The sequence below is a fragment of the Talpa occidentalis genome, unplaced genomic scaffold, assembly GCF_014898055.3.
Source record: "Talpa occidentalis isolate TD23 unplaced genomic scaffold, MPIMG_talOcc4v2.1 talOcc4.15, whole genome shotgun sequence".
Lineage (NCBI taxonomy): Eukaryota > Metazoa > Chordata > Mammalia > Eulipotyphla > Talpidae > Talpa > Talpa occidentalis.
The window spans coordinates 1,809,626-1,824,579 of record NW_023601543.1 but is presented as its reverse complement, the minus strand read 5'-3'; the positions used below and the strand labels follow the sequence as shown (position 1 = coordinate 1,824,579).

At 53.7% G+C, this 14,954-nt stretch overlaps 1 protein-coding gene across 1 annotated transcript in view; it reads right to left on the bottom strand.

Annotated features, from left to right (window-relative positions):
- The window catches only part of GABRA3 (gamma-aminobutyric acid type A receptor subunit alpha3), a 90,963-nt gene that overhangs the window by 25,209 nt on the left and 50,800 nt on the right, over positions 1 to 14,954 (bottom strand). Inside the window, 2 exon segments of the mRNA XM_054695504.1 lie at positions 2,492 to 2,574; positions 10,951 to 11,171. Coding sequence (XP_054551479.1) covers positions 2,492 to 2,574; positions 10,951 to 11,171 — 304 coding nt within the window.

The window sequence follows — 14,954 nt, the reverse complement described above, 5'->3', positions numbered from 1 at the left end:
TATTTTAGCGTTTTTTTTTTTTTAGAGGCATGTTTATTTATTTATTTGTTTGTTTGTTTGTTTATACATGCACTGGGTACAGTCAGAAGCGCGGGAGGGTGAGAGAATTCACCAGAGCCAGAGCGGGGAGCAGAGCAGGCAGAAGGACCGAAGGACACTGCTGAGGGGAGCAGCGGGCGGCAGGAGAGGTCTGCGCGCCATGTGGGACCCTCCTCCAGTGGCCGGGGAGCAGCCGGGGATCGAACCGGCGCCGCAGAGGCCGCGGGCAGCTTCGCAACCCAGCGCTCAACCGCTGCGCCACCGGGGAGGCCCATTTTAGCGTTTTGTAATTAGGTGCGTAGATTTCTATAATTGTATCTTCCCGATGGATCTTTTTGTCATTACAAAATCTTCAGACTTCTGCAGAATGAGGAGACCGAGAATCAGTCATGTTGACTTGGGTAACACGCCTCAGGTTTTTGGGAACCTTCAGTTAGAGTTTGGAGAAAGATGACTGGGGCTTCTATTGGGAGTCCAGAATATCTGCTGTTTTTTGTTTTTAATAGCACTGGGAGACTGCAGGAAAGCAAGCTCTACTTTTCAAAGACTCTTGTATTTGGTTTTTAGCTTTATGATCTGTGCAATTCAAAATTCAGCAGTGCACTGAGAGCAGTATCAGCCAAGAGTTTGATATCTTCTAGATCTCTGCTTTTATCATGTTAGCTCTGTGTGGTCATCCAACTACTGCTATTTCCCCCCTAGCACCCAGCAGTGCTACACCTGGGGCCACAGCTGAATTCTAAGTTGCCATCCACGGCACAATGTGTAAGTACCATCAGGAATGAAGAAGTCACGGGGCACAAATTCATCTATGGAGGTTCTGCCCCCTTTCCAGAATTTGTGTCTCTTCAATCCTTGTCGCCTCTATCGTTCTGGGTTTTCCTGCTGTTCGTGAAGCGCAAACTGTTTGCCCACAGACAACTGTGAGCAGAGTGAGAGGAACGCCCGTGTCATCTCAGAGGACATGCCCGGGAGGAATGTCCGCAAGTGTCCTTGACTCCTCTCTTTGTCTAACATGCTGCGTCTGATTCCCCGGAGGGCACTTTTGGGTCGCCCTTCACAATCCGCCCAGAATCACCTTCGCCTCAATCGCTCCGAGCTGAGCTATTATCTTTCATCTAAACTCTTGCCACAACCGCTTAACTGAATTTAGTGCTATTTTTCTCATCCTGACATTTTTCACACTTTTATAAAGATTCTTTTAAACCAGAAGTCAGATGGTGTAATTATTTTGTTCAAAATATTCCAATCACTCCCCATTTTCCCTCAGAATAAATAAAAGTGAAAGCCCGTGAGCACCTCACAGAACCCCCAGGACCTGGTCCCCTCCTTTTGATCTTGCCCCTCCTGGCCTCTCTGACGTTCTCTGACTCGGAGTTTACCTCTGGCTCTTCACCACCTGGCGGTGATTCCCCAGCTGCGCTGTTAACCCCTTTACCTCTTGAAAAGGTCTGCCCCAATGTCACTTTTTAAAAGTGGCCTACAGCGATCACCCTATTTTAATTTCAGTGGCCACCCCCACCCTCCACCTGCAGCACCTTCCCGTCCTCCATCTTGCCAGGGCGCGCCTCCCTTTATAACGTACTTTATACTTCACTTTTATATCCACTGTTTATTTCATCTTTCACCATCACTCTATAATGTAAGCGCCACAAAGGCAGGGGCTGTGTTTTATGCATGGATGCCTCCAGTCTCCTAGGGCAGAACCTGGCGTGCAGGAGACAATCTGTAAATATTTGACAGTGATTGAAAAAATCTGTCACGCGTAATTCTTCTTTCAAATGCACTTTCTACTTCAAAATACAGAGCCCAATCTAATTTAGACGTGATCTGCACAGCCCTTGATATATTGCTGTGATGACTCCCTTTATGCAACTTACTCGGAAATTCTTAAGAGTCCGAAACTCACTCAAATTCTGTTCAATTTTGATTTGTCTAATACATTTGGAAACAGGCTATGTATCTACTCATTCTCTGTCAGATTTACGACGGCCAGAAAGGCAATATTCTGTCAAAATGAGAAAACCTCCAGTTTCTGCCTGTCTGCCGTTCGCCACAGAGTGCTGCACAGACGCGAATGAGGAAGCAGGGAAGAGGCTTCCACAGACCGGATCCGCACTGTGCTGGCAGCCCGGTCCTTAGCGAGCCACCACTGTACCAGCTCAGTTCTGCCTTGTCTCTCTTCTGCATACTTCAGGAAGCAGATGTGCCCGTTTCCAGGCAATGATAGAGAAATTAGTGTGAAACGGTAAAGTAAGGTTTGGTGTCTAGAAGGTAACAGTGTGAAAGGCCAAGTCCCTCCTCATGCTCAGCTAGTGCGCCTCAGGCCCCTGCCCCGGCCCCTCCCGGACCCGATGAAAGGCCTGAGCTTCACAAATGACCAGGAGATGGAACAGGCCAACCCGTTTCGCTTGGAAGGGGGTCCGACAACCGGATGGGAGGAGATACATACAGCTTCCAAACTTGAGCGGGCAGGCGTGGACATCCATAGGGAAATCCTCCAGGTGCATGGGGCACTCGGCATGGATGGTCAGCCTGCGCGGAAGCAGAAGGGGACATGCACGTCAGCCAAAAGGCACGGATGGCATGAAGCACAAACCTGAGTTCCAAGTCTGTGCGAACACAAGGGCTGGCCCAGACAGCCGAGGCGGCCGCTTCATGCCGCGAGCGCAGGACTCACTGGCCTGCGCTGAGCTCCCTTCGCTCTCCTGCTCACAGCCTGGAACACCGGGCCTGATTCACAGCAGTGTAATTACTTCTGGAATAATCCTCCGCAGGCTGGCATGTGAGGTAACCAATCTAAAGACTGCACTGGAGAGGAGCCAAGCGCAGGAGACATCTCTGCCCCGAGAATGAATGGGTGTGACAGGCAGCCGCGCAGTTGCGGCCACGGCTCTGAAGGGAGCGGCTCCGGGTGCACACACGTGCGCGTACAACCCCCCGCCAGCAAGGGTCAGAAAAATCACAAAGGCACTGGGGGACATCAAAAACCTCAAAGGCCAAGCCGGAGGAGCTCACGCTCTGTAAAACAGGGACATGTCGGGGAGACCATGGGGGCCCCGAAATGGACAGGTATGGGGAACGATTCGCCATGCCCGCGAACTCATGCCCTGCGTCAGTCTGCCTGACATGCTACTTCAAGGCTGCCCATCGGATTGCTCTGAAAATCTTTTCAGCCTGAACTTTCTTGGGTTAAGTAAGAGCCTTTCTGTAAAATGGGGGCCCACACAGCAAGAGCACAGAGCTGGCAGGAGTCTGGCTCTGATGACCCTTCTGGCTACCCTGCCCCTTGTCTTTGTGGCAGACCCAGCCCCGCAGGGCCCTTGGGGTGCGACGCGGCCACCTCTCCACCCCGGCCCCAGCGGCGCCTCGCAAAGCCAGTGCTCAGGCGCGGGGGAGCGAGTCCACGCTGGGACGCAGCAAGCCCCAAAGCAAGGGCGTCCCTGAGGAGATCATCCCTCTCTTCTCTGCAGCCCTCCCCCTCCCCCGCCTAACAGTAAGAGGCTGGAACCAGACGCCACCGTGGCCTTGAAGCTCTAACAAATCCCTCAGAATCTGTAAAATCGCCCACATGTCGCAGACAAAGGCTCAATTCCCAAATCACCCTGAGCATCTGCCAACCCCTCGCTTATTCCTCAGACAGAAAGGGGGTTTCCTGGCTCAAAGATTTTGATGCAAGAGAAATGCGTCTCACCGAGAAAGCTGCTTCTTGTGCTAGATACTTAAAAGAGCCCATGAGGGTTTAATAAAGAAAACTGTTCCTTCTCCGCACTCACATTAGCATCTGCGAGATACCGCCCGTCATGAGCGATGCCAAGGGGACATCGCTTCGTGTCTACCGAGCAGTCCCGGGGACACCGCAAACAAGGCCACAGAAATAGATCAGCGAAGCCAGCCGCAGAAGGTGCCGACTCCCCGCGCGGCAGGGAGCTTCCGCATCACAGCTCGCCCACCGGCCCCCGTCCTCCGGCCCAGCCCACCTAACCACAGAGCGGAGAGGAGAGGGCAGGGGTTTGGAGACCGAGCGCTTCACAAGCCAAATCACCCTCTGCTCTTCGCTGGCTCTTCAGCACGCCCTAACGCCCTCGGCCTCCCCGGTCCTGCTGCCCTGGCTTCCTGCTCCCCGCCCCCAGCACCTCGCGGCGCCTCCCCGACCCCGTCGGCGCGTCTGCAGCAGAAGGCACCGGGGCCGTGTGTGGGCCGGACAGCCTTCGCCACGGCCGATGCCAGGAACCAAAGCTGCCTCCTGCTCCGACGACGGGGAGGGGCTGGTGTCGCGCGAGATCTGCTCTCCAGGCCGTGTTTTCAAAACACCCCTTCGTTATTCTTTTTTACCAAAGGCCCGGGACCAGGGGGCCAGGGGCAGGGTAGGAAGGGAAATGAGGCCTCAGCGCCACCGCCCCTCTCCCTGTTGCGTGTTTCTAGTCTGCACAGGAGCCCCGGAAGGCAGGGAGCAAAGGGGACTCCCACCGTAGACCCGGGGACCCAGGCGCCTCTGCCCCCCAGGACGGTCCTGGCGACAAGGGGGCCCTGGCTGCTCCCAAGGCACGGGCGCTGGCCCGGGGCATCTGCGGGAGGCCGCAGGCGGAGGCCCACACGCTGGCTCTGCGAGCCTCTGAGACAGGCAGGCGGTGGGGCCCTGAGACGGAGCTGAGGCCAGACAAGCACCTTCCGCACGGGAAGGTGTGGCAAGTGCACCGCAACCCTAAGGGGGAGGCCTTGAGGCAAGGGGGGCGCGGCAGCGGGTGAAGAGGAGGCCTCAGTGTGGGTGCCGCACGAGCCCTGGCTCCTGAGCGCGAGCAGTTCCTCCTCCGCTCCTTGGAAGCGAGACACGTGTGGGGCGGTTACTTGGTGCCTCTGTCTCGCCCCCACAGGACACATCTAACAGCATTTTCGAGATGAACACACCGATCAGGCCATTCTCACTACACGAGCCGCTGACACGACTTTTGGTTTTGTGTAGCGGCCACACAACATCCAGTGTTGACATCTGTGATACAGTGCTGGGCAATTTTAGAACTTTCTGGTAGCCCAGTGAGAACAATCTCTCAACCCACAAGCTGCCATATCTTTGTCTTCAGTGCCTATTTGCCAGGGAAAGCGATCCTTCTGGAAACGAAGCCGTGGTCCTCAAGTCTGAGCAAGACAAACCACTTTCTCATGTCTTTGCCCTTCTCCCTCCTTACCGCAGCTTCCCTGCCTGGGCTGTCCTGGCGCTAGGTGACGTCTGTGCTCCTTAAAATACAGGCCCAAAAGCTATACCTCAATGAAAGAGTAAAAATTTGAAAATGAAAATAAATCACTGGCTTTTTAACAACCATCCCACAGGAAAGCAGCCAATTCTTTTCAGATGTTTGCATTTATAATAACAATTTTTTTAAGTAGGGGCATAAGGTAGGAAAAACATTTCTAGAGGAAAAAAAGCTCTTGAACTAACTAGCCTTAATGAACAGAGGTCTAAATTTGATCGAGGAGGTGCACCCGCTGCCCAGTGCTCTCCAGCGTGTGCACAACACACCTAGGGGTGCGGGAAGGAGCCGCTGAGATTCAGAAGATGAGGGTCCCTGGACTTCGTGAGGCCCACTGTGGGCAACAGGTGTCTAGGCCTTTCAGCAGCAGAACAATCTGGTCTGCACTCTGAGGAATGTTATCTTTAAAAACCTGAGGGAAAGACTCCACTTCAGGAGTGGCTGAGGGACCAGACAGCCTGTTTCTTTAATTGTGGGGTAAAGAGCAGGATCCAGGATTTATGGTGAAAAGGAAAGAGTAAATCGTTCCTAGCCATTACCAGTAGAGGGTGAGTCACTTCAAAGACCCACCAGCAAATCGGAAGTCTCCAGGACCCCAGCTGTCTGAAGCCGCCCAGGAAATCCTGGAGCCACAGGCAAATGTCAGGGCGCTAGAAAGGTCGTGGCACCCCACTGAAGACCAGCACTTAGCATGCATCTAAGTTTTACAGGCGAGCGGCTCCGACCTCATTTTCTGACTCTCACACCCCCACTCTGCAGCTCTCTGCAAATCCTTGTGACTGAACCAAACTGCTGCGTGTTCTCTGTGCCACGCTGTCTCTCTCCACTGCCCGCAATGGCTTTTCTTCTTCATGTGTGCAGATTCCCTTCAGGTCCTTGCCCAAACAGCACATCTGCCACGATGCTTGGGAGAGCACCCTACAGGCCTAAGGAGTTCTCCAGCTCACAGAAATCCCAGCGCTCTGAATAAATACCTTAGTCTTGAGCGCTGTCAGGATAACGTTCTAGATCCTACATGGAGCTGCTCCTGCCTGTGCTGGCAGATCAACAAGCCCAAACCTGGGTGACTTTGGTATTCCGTGATCCTCTGCCCAAACCCCTAAATGCCAAGGCCTCTCTGCACCTTCTCAACCCAGATAAGGTTGTCTTTGTGGCCCCAGCCAGCCAGTATTTTCCATTTTGCTCTTGTTTGTTCTTTATTTAATAAACGCCTCCTGCTTCCTACCCACTTGCAGTTCTCCAAAAGGAGACTGTCCGTCAAGGGAGATACTTTGTTTCTGTCGCCTCATTTTCCCCTTTAATCATGTTTTAATACAACATAGGATTATCGGTATCTGTGTGTCTGTTTTCTGCACAGGACTGGTTATGATTGTGAATGTGGCCTCACTGCCAGGGAGAAAAATCTGCAGCCTAAAACATGTCTTTCGGCAAAGGATTGATTTTGTGGGAAGGGCTCTGCAGGCTGAGCGGGGGCTGCTTTGGAAAGGGAGAGTCACAGCTACTGTGTCCTGGAGGACCCCAGCTCCAGATCGCCTTCAGATGGAGACGGCGGGACTCAGCCTGCACACCTGCTTGCTGCGCCTTCCCCGTGGCCCTCCCTTCCGCCCCCACAACATCCCCAGTCTTGGACAAGCTACTCAAGATGGCATCTAAGGCTTCAAACATAACAAACGCTCACAAATGTGCTGAACGAGTGTTTCCAACAGGAGAAAGCCCAGCTAAGCTCAGGCGGCGCGCGCACCTCCTGCCCAGTGCTCCGGAGTGTTCTCTGCTGCGGCACCAGCTACGCAGCCATAGCTCAGACGTAGGGAGGATGACACACTGGAGATGCTCACACACCTTTATCACTAAATAAGACGTCACTAGTAGAAATGAAGTTCCTATATGTCCACGTGTGAAAACAAGAAGAGTTCATAAACGTGGGCCTGAGCCGGGCTCGCTCCTTCCGGCGTCGGCGCGAGTGCGGCCTCCGCTGCAGCAGGTAATGAGCTTGGCCGCATTTTTATGGTTGTCCTGAGGAGCCGAGCCGGGCCAGGCAAGGCTTTGTTCTGTGCTGCCCTAGTTAACAGGTATGCACCCTTGGGCAGATTCTTCGACGAAGCGACAGTTTTCCCTGGAGTCCGCATGAGATTTCCAAGGCTCCAGATGATAGGAATGCTGCACAAGAACTGCTGCTGAAAAATCCTAAGTGTTTTTTTTAGACCTTATCCAATTTGCACTTTTCACATGTCTGCAAGACAGACAGCAGCCACATTGTTATCGGGATGAGAAAGCAGATCATTTGTCTTGCAAAAGGTCACGAGATGAATAAATTTGGGGTCACATACAGAACCAGGCTATGCTTTTCAGCGTGGAGCCCAGGCCTCCCTGGATCAACCTGCCTGGGTGGAAGGTGACACAGCACGGTGTAAGGGAACCCCTGCTTCTTGCCTCTGAACCCTGCACCTCCTCTGTTCTGTGCTTCAGAACCAGCACCAGGGTGTCCCGCTCACACCGCAGCTTATCAAAGGCCTGTGTCGCGTTCACTTCTGACTAGAATAAAGGGCCCATCCGTTGGCCATTTCTGGGGGACTGACCCTGCAGTCTTCAGATGCTGCCTCCTCTGTCTGTCATGCGCCCACTTCACAGTTCCACATTCCGCCCGCCGCTCTCCTCTCTCCCGTCCCTTCTGCTCTCCTCCCAGACACCGACCGTCCTCTGCTCTTTCCCTCTTACTGTTACTCAGTTTCTCCGTCACCCCTGCTCCGCGTTCACCCTCTCATCTTTCTCCTCTGCTGCTCTCAGTCTCTGCTGTGTTCATTTCCTTTCCTGCCCTGCACTCTCTCTCCCGCCCATCTGTGCTTCCATGTTCACGCCGCCTTTTACCCACCCGTCTCATTACTCCACCCCTCAACCACCTCATCCCATAATGCTCTGCTCGGTCACGTCTACGCCACTCCATTCTTTTCCCCACCAGAGTGTACACTCGGATCACCTTGTCAAACTCTTCTCTTTTAAGCACTGTATTATAAACACGTCTCTCCTCTGCCTGTTCCTCCACTGTTGCTCTATTCTCACCACCTTCCCCACCATACGTCTAGCCACGCATACTGCTGCTCTGCTCTGTCCTCTCTGCCTCCTTCTTAACATTCACACCTAACCTCTTTACAAGTGCGGCTTTTACTAGAGCGTCACACCATCCCATCATGGTTTTCTCTGGGAACTTCATGTCAGCCAAATATTATTCCTATTGTAACTTCCATCTATGTTTTCTACTAGCCCCTTCCCGTCACCTCGTAAATACATGCCAGTCTCGCCATTAAAAGAATAAACAGCTATTTCTTTAACCCCTGAGGTTCAACAATGTCTGCCTTGTTGAAGATGACGCAGAGCAGAGCGCCTCCCCGCAGCCGAGACTGCCAGACGTGTGAGGAGAGAAATCAACCTTTGTGATTTTAGTACACTGAGGTTTTAGAACTGTTTGTTGCTGCATATTAATTTAACACATTTTAACTAAGAGCAAAGGCATAAGAATGTCGCTTATATACCTATTATACACCCTTCCTTTCATTTTGTTTACAGATTTATTTATTTATACAAGAGCTGGGGTACAGGCCAGAGGCGCGGGAGGGTGAGAGGATTCACCAGAGCCAGAGCGGGGAGCAGAACAGACAGACTGACAAAACACACTGCCGAGGGGAGCAGCGGGCGAGACAGGAGAGGTCTGTCGCGCCATGTGGGAATCTCCCCGGCCTGGACCTGCGCAACAGAGGCTGCGGACAGCTCCACAGCGCTGCACTCAACCTGCTGCGCCACTGGGTAGGAGTATTTTCTGGTTGACCATTTCTACCACCTCCAGGCCAACTCCTGAAAACTCCCCATTGTACTCACCACTCTGGGAAACACAGCATTCACGCTACCAAACCTCGCACATACTTTTAACATTACATGTTATTGTCTCGCCCCTTCGCAGGCAGCAATTCCAGAAGAACGTGTAACTAACAGTGACTAGCGCGGACACAGGAGCCTGCTCGCCCACTCGGAGCTCAGATGCCCCTGGAACAGGCCCTCACGCACTGTGTCTCATTCGCCTCATGCGTCCAGCGGGAACAACAGTACCGACCCCACCCATCTGTCATGAAGATCATAAACGCAAGATGATGGTAACGGCGCCAGCACCGGGAATACCATATTGACGGTAATTACTAGCCTCCATATGCTTTTATTGGTGTTATGATGATTGGTGACGCTCATCTTTCTGAAACCTCTTACACCTTTGCTCTATGAGTCAAAATGCGATAAATTAATATGCAGCAACAAACAATTCTAAAGCCTCAGTGTACTAAAATCACAAAGGTTGATTTCTCTCCTTACACGTCTGACAGCCTCGGCTGTGGGGTGGCCTCTGCTCTGCGTCATGTCCAACAGGCTGGATAACGACGGTCACTATGGCCAGGAGAAAGCAACGTGGCGAATCACAGGCCGGCTCTTAAAAGTTGCCCATCTTCTGTCAGAAGCAGTGCACGGTATGCCCACATGCTGGTGGCAGCCCAGGAAAGTCATGGACCCACACCACATGCCCCAAAGGAGGTGAACAAGAACCCCTGAAGCAGCAGTGCCAACATGCTCATTAACACGTCCTTATTGTCCCTCTTGCTCGCCTCCTGTATAGCTTCCGTCTCCCTTCTGCCCTGGTGGCAGTGAAACGGCCACCTCCGTTCACACAGCTGGCCCGCGTGCCGATAACAGTACATGCTACAGCTCTCGCCTGCATCCCTCCCTCATCTTAAGACGTGTATATCCGTCTCCTATTACGCTTCTATCCCTTGGTAATCTACAAGCTTCTCAAACTAAAACAAAAACAAAAGCAAAATGCGGCAGTGACTATGTCTCAATAATCGACTGAAACAAAAGTGGCTTGAACTTACTAATTAAAAGGTACCGCGTGGCTACATAGATCACAAAACAAACTCCAACTCTCTTGTTTATAGGAGACTCTTCTTAGTACCAAAGACAAGCACAGACTTAAAGGCTGAAAGACAATCCAACCAGCAAATGACAAAAAAATCAGCAGCGGTTATACTTCTGTCAGATAAAATAGATTGCCGCTTAAAACGTAATGAGAGAGACATTGACAGTACAGTAGGATTAAGGACCACAACAAAAAGAAATGGCGCATAATATATATGCACCAATGCTAGAGCACCCAGTGATGTAAAGCAATCATTAATATAATGAAAGAGAGTGAGAACAGCACAATACTACTAGGTGACTTGGTGCTCCAGTTACAACCAGGCACAGAGGAGAAGTAAGCAAACAACAGCTTTAAATGAGGAGTTAGGCCAGTAGGCTTCATCAACACATCTATGGGACACTCCTCCCAGGACTGCAGCGTATCCATTTGTTTCCCAAGTGCGAGGACACAGGGACACAGAACAGACCACACGTGGGGTCACTAGGCAATGATCAGTAAACTTACGAACATTGGGATGACACGCAGCCCTCTTTCTGATCATCATGCCATAAAGCCAGAAATAACTGATAAGGGAAGAAACCTGAGGAAACCTTAAACTTGACAGAATTTCCAGTGCTATCTTCAAACATGCTGCTTTCAAGCCTAGTCCTACCCCTGGTATATGATAGACGCGCGGGGGGTATGAGTGGGGGGTGCCCATTCTCTGACCTCATTGTGTACAGGAGGGTTCCATTGTCCACCAGTCTGAGCAGCTTGTTGGGTGTGGTCATGTTATGGGCCACCGATTTCTTGCCATTGTGGAAGAAGGTATCAGGGGTCCAGATCTTACTAGCCAAGAGATTGTTCAGGGGCAGGATCTTCATGGGCCCATCAAATTTCAGCCTTTCATCGTGCCACGTCTGTCGGAAAAATACATCGATGGTGTACTCCTGAGAACAAAAGAGAGAGAACAAGACTTGAGTTGCAAGGAGGATCCACTGAGCCTTTAGCCAGTATCAGTTACCCTGCGCTCTCCCCTGTGGTGCAGAGAACGTGCTGAGCAGCAGGCATCAGTGGCGGTGGCTGCTGAGGACAGTGAACGATTATGACTGAAAAGTCATGCTGCGGGGCAAGTGCAGACAACACTTCTGAAGGAAATCTGCTTAGGGACATCGCTGTCAATACTGGCCTGCATATCACCCAGGCTGGCAGCAAGAGCGCCCTGCTCTTACAGCGGGTCTCGGGTCAGAAGCAACCCCTGGTCTCCACCTAACGTCCCAGGTGAGCGTCCAAGAGCCATCTGTCCATCAGCAGCAAACCAAAACCTGAAGTTTCCAGACATGTTTCATTCAAGCCTTCATGCCTGATGTAACTTTATTAGCCTTAATAAATCACATGACAATGAAAGAAACACTCAATGTTTGAGCTTTGGGTAAGCGCAGACTAAATTATCTGCATATGCCTTCCTGAAGCTATGAATTATAAAATTTTCAGTGTGTGTGCCTATGGGGGAGCAGACTATTTGAAAGCACTGGGGGGCAGCTGAAAGCACACAGACACTTGAAAGCTTATGCTTGGAAGACGGCAGCAACCACTGAGTTTGTGGCTTTTCTTCACTGAAGGTGAGCCCCAAAGCTAGAATTTCCAAGGCAGATACCTACAGCCATTAATGGCTCAAGGTGGCAAATAATCAAGAAAGTTGGGGCTGGAGAGGAAAAACAAGAGAGAAAGTTGGCGCTGGGAGCCCTGGAAGGAAGAGAGTCGCAGAGAGGACGGAAGGTCCAGAGCAGGCCCAGGCGCTTCCCCACACCCGGTGGACCAGCACAGCGCACTCACAGGAGGGCCCTGGGACTCCACTGAAAAATTTCAGGTAGAAACAGTAGGGGAGTCTCGCACGGAACCGTGTCAGGTGCCGGCCACCAGCAGAGCCCTCCTCTGTACAATGAGGCCGGAGCCGTCAGCTATCTGGTGCTGCCTGTGGTGGGCACGGCTCAGCTGTAAGTCTAGACGATATGCGTGGAAGTAACAAGGAAGAAAAGCAAATTCAGGTTGTGGCTAAGCCAGGGAGGGAGGCAGAGGAATGGGGTTCCGTTCATCTGTAGCTTTAATCTTTTTTTAAAATATGAAAAGATGGGAAAATTTTTAAGTCTTTTAAAAAATGTGGGTGATGGGCCTCCCTGGTGGCGCAGCGGTTGAGCGCCGTGCTGCGAAGCTGCCCGTGGCCTCTGCAGTGCGGGTTCGATCCCCTACCGCCAGCAAGGGTCCCACATGGTGTGCAGACCTCTCCTGCCGCCCGCTGCTCCCCTCAGCAGTGTATTTCGTCGGTCTGCCTGCTCTGCTCCCCGCTCTGGCTCTGGTGAATTCTCTCACCCTCCTGCGCATCTGACCTGTACCCCAGCTCTTGTATTAAATTACATCTTTTAAAAAATTCAATGAAAAAATAATTAGGGAGGGAAAAGGAAAAAAAAATGTAGGTGATGAGTACCCATCTTTAAATATCTTTTTCTCTACACAGTCAAAACTACTGGGGCAAATCACATCGTAATTATTTGGTTCACAGTAAGCCATGATCTTTGGTTAAAAGCAACCTGATTTTGAGTTGACCATTCTAGAAATGCGATCAATTGCTTGCTTACAAATGGAGCTCAGTATAGTCTGCATGGGTGGCTGCATCTAAACTGACAAATGAATTTTGTTGTTTCGTGAGGAATTTAAATTAAATCTTCCAGATCATAAGCATAAGTCTGCCTCCTGGGAAAGGAACTTAAAACATTTCCCACCGTGGGCAGAGATGACGCGCAGGTCTTAGAAAAGGACGTCTGGCTTGGTGTCAGAGACTGAAAGTGCTCAGTGCTCCTGACCACACAGGACTGGGATCCAAGCAGGCTGAGAAGGGGCAAACAAAAGGGATTCAACTTTGGCAGGGTCCGGGGCAAAGGCGCTTGACCGGTGAATTTCAGGGTGAAGTCAGCTGCACCAAAAGCGGGAGCTAGAGTGCTCTGCACAAGCCGAGAGCCGAGCTCCTGTCAGCTTGGTATGGGAACTCGGAGTCAAGCGACAGGTGGCTCGTATCCAGGACAGGCAGCTCGGTGCAAAAGCCTGGCAGCCACTGACCCTGCAGCCCATGTGAGACAAAGCTTTGACTCCTGACTGGAGACTGCTGTCTGACAGGTTCCGAGGGAGGAGTGCAGCTCCTGCGGCGAAGTTGGCAGGTGACGGAGGCGCATATGCCACAGCCCGCGCTAGAGCCCTGCGCCCTCAGCAGTGAGACTCGGCAGTGGCTGCAGGGAGCTGTTCCCACGACAAAGGGGCTGATGGATCATCCAAACTTCTAACATGTGGTACTTCTTTAGGGATGTTCCAAAAGGTGGAAACGGTGGGGCCTAAGCCCCAGAAAGGCCCGGTCGAGTCTTCTGAACGGCCCGAGCAGAGCTGCGGTCGAGCGGCAGCAGCGGCCCCGCCGCCCTGTGCGCGTCCTCCGCTTCCCGCAGGCGGCAAAAGGCCCGGGCGCGGGAGGGGCGGCGAGCGAGGGCGGGACGGCCTGAGCTTGTGCCTTTTCCTAATCACAGAAGCCGCTGCTGCTCCCCCGTTTAAGACCTAGGGGAGCGCAGGGGCTGAGTGAACGGCCAGCCGAGCCGAGGAGACGTGGGAGGGAAAGATGCTCGTGGTCGCTGCGGCTCAGAGGGCGGCGACCGCCCGCGGCGGCTGGGGCGAGGGAGACCCGCGCGCGCCACGAAAGCGGGAGGATTTACCTTCAAAAAGCTGAAGACGGATCAGCGGCGAGGCCAGCGGCGCCACGCCGGGCGTGCGCGAGGCAATCCGCGGCGCGCAGCACAAAGCGCGTGCCAAGTGCGCGCGGCGGTGTCTCCCACGGCCGAAGCCCGGGACGAGCAGCGCAGGGAAGGGCTCCGCGCCCACGGCGGCCGCAGCCGTTTCCTAAGCGCACGGAGCCGGAGACTGGGGTGCGGGCGGGACGCGGCGGGGGGAACCAGCAGCGCGACGGGCCACGCGAGCCACGGGCGTCCGTGGCAGCCACTTGTGCAGAGTCCACGGGCGTCGTCACAGAAAAAGGAGGCGTCGTCGCCCGCGCGGTGAACGGCAGGCGCTGGGGGTCCCCAAAGTCGCAGGAGCCGGGGGACCGCGCCGTTGGGCAACATGGCATCCGCTGCGCGCCGTGCAGAGACGCCGCCCCGGGCAGCAGGGACAGCCGCCCGGATCCCGACGGTGCGGAGGCGGCACCCGGCACGCGGAGCCTTGCGGCAGCCTTTCCAGCGCACGACTCCCGCCGCCCGCCGCAGCACTCAGGGAAGACGGGGTGCCACCCTGCGCCGGTCGCCGCTGCTCTGTCCCGGCCACCCGCGCTTCGTGGCTCTCCGGGGATGTCGCAGCCGCGCTGGCGGCAGGAGCACCTGCTTGCCGCGGAGCCGTGAGCAGCACAGGCGAGCGCGGACCAACTGCCCACTCCCGCTGCCGCGACAACAGCCCCCCTGGTGGTGGGCGAGGGGCTCAGCCAGGGAGTCGCGCGGGAACGGCGGCCATGGAGCCCAGAAAGACACGTCATCGCCTCCCCACCCCTTGGGACCCCCAAAACCAGAATAATGCTCATGACGTAATGGGACTCAAAACGAATGGTTGGGCAGCCGCGCGGGGTATCCCTGCCGCCGACGCCCGCACACGCCTGCTGGACGTCAGGCCCAGGGAAGGGCTAGAAGGACACTCGCGAGGCGCCTCGC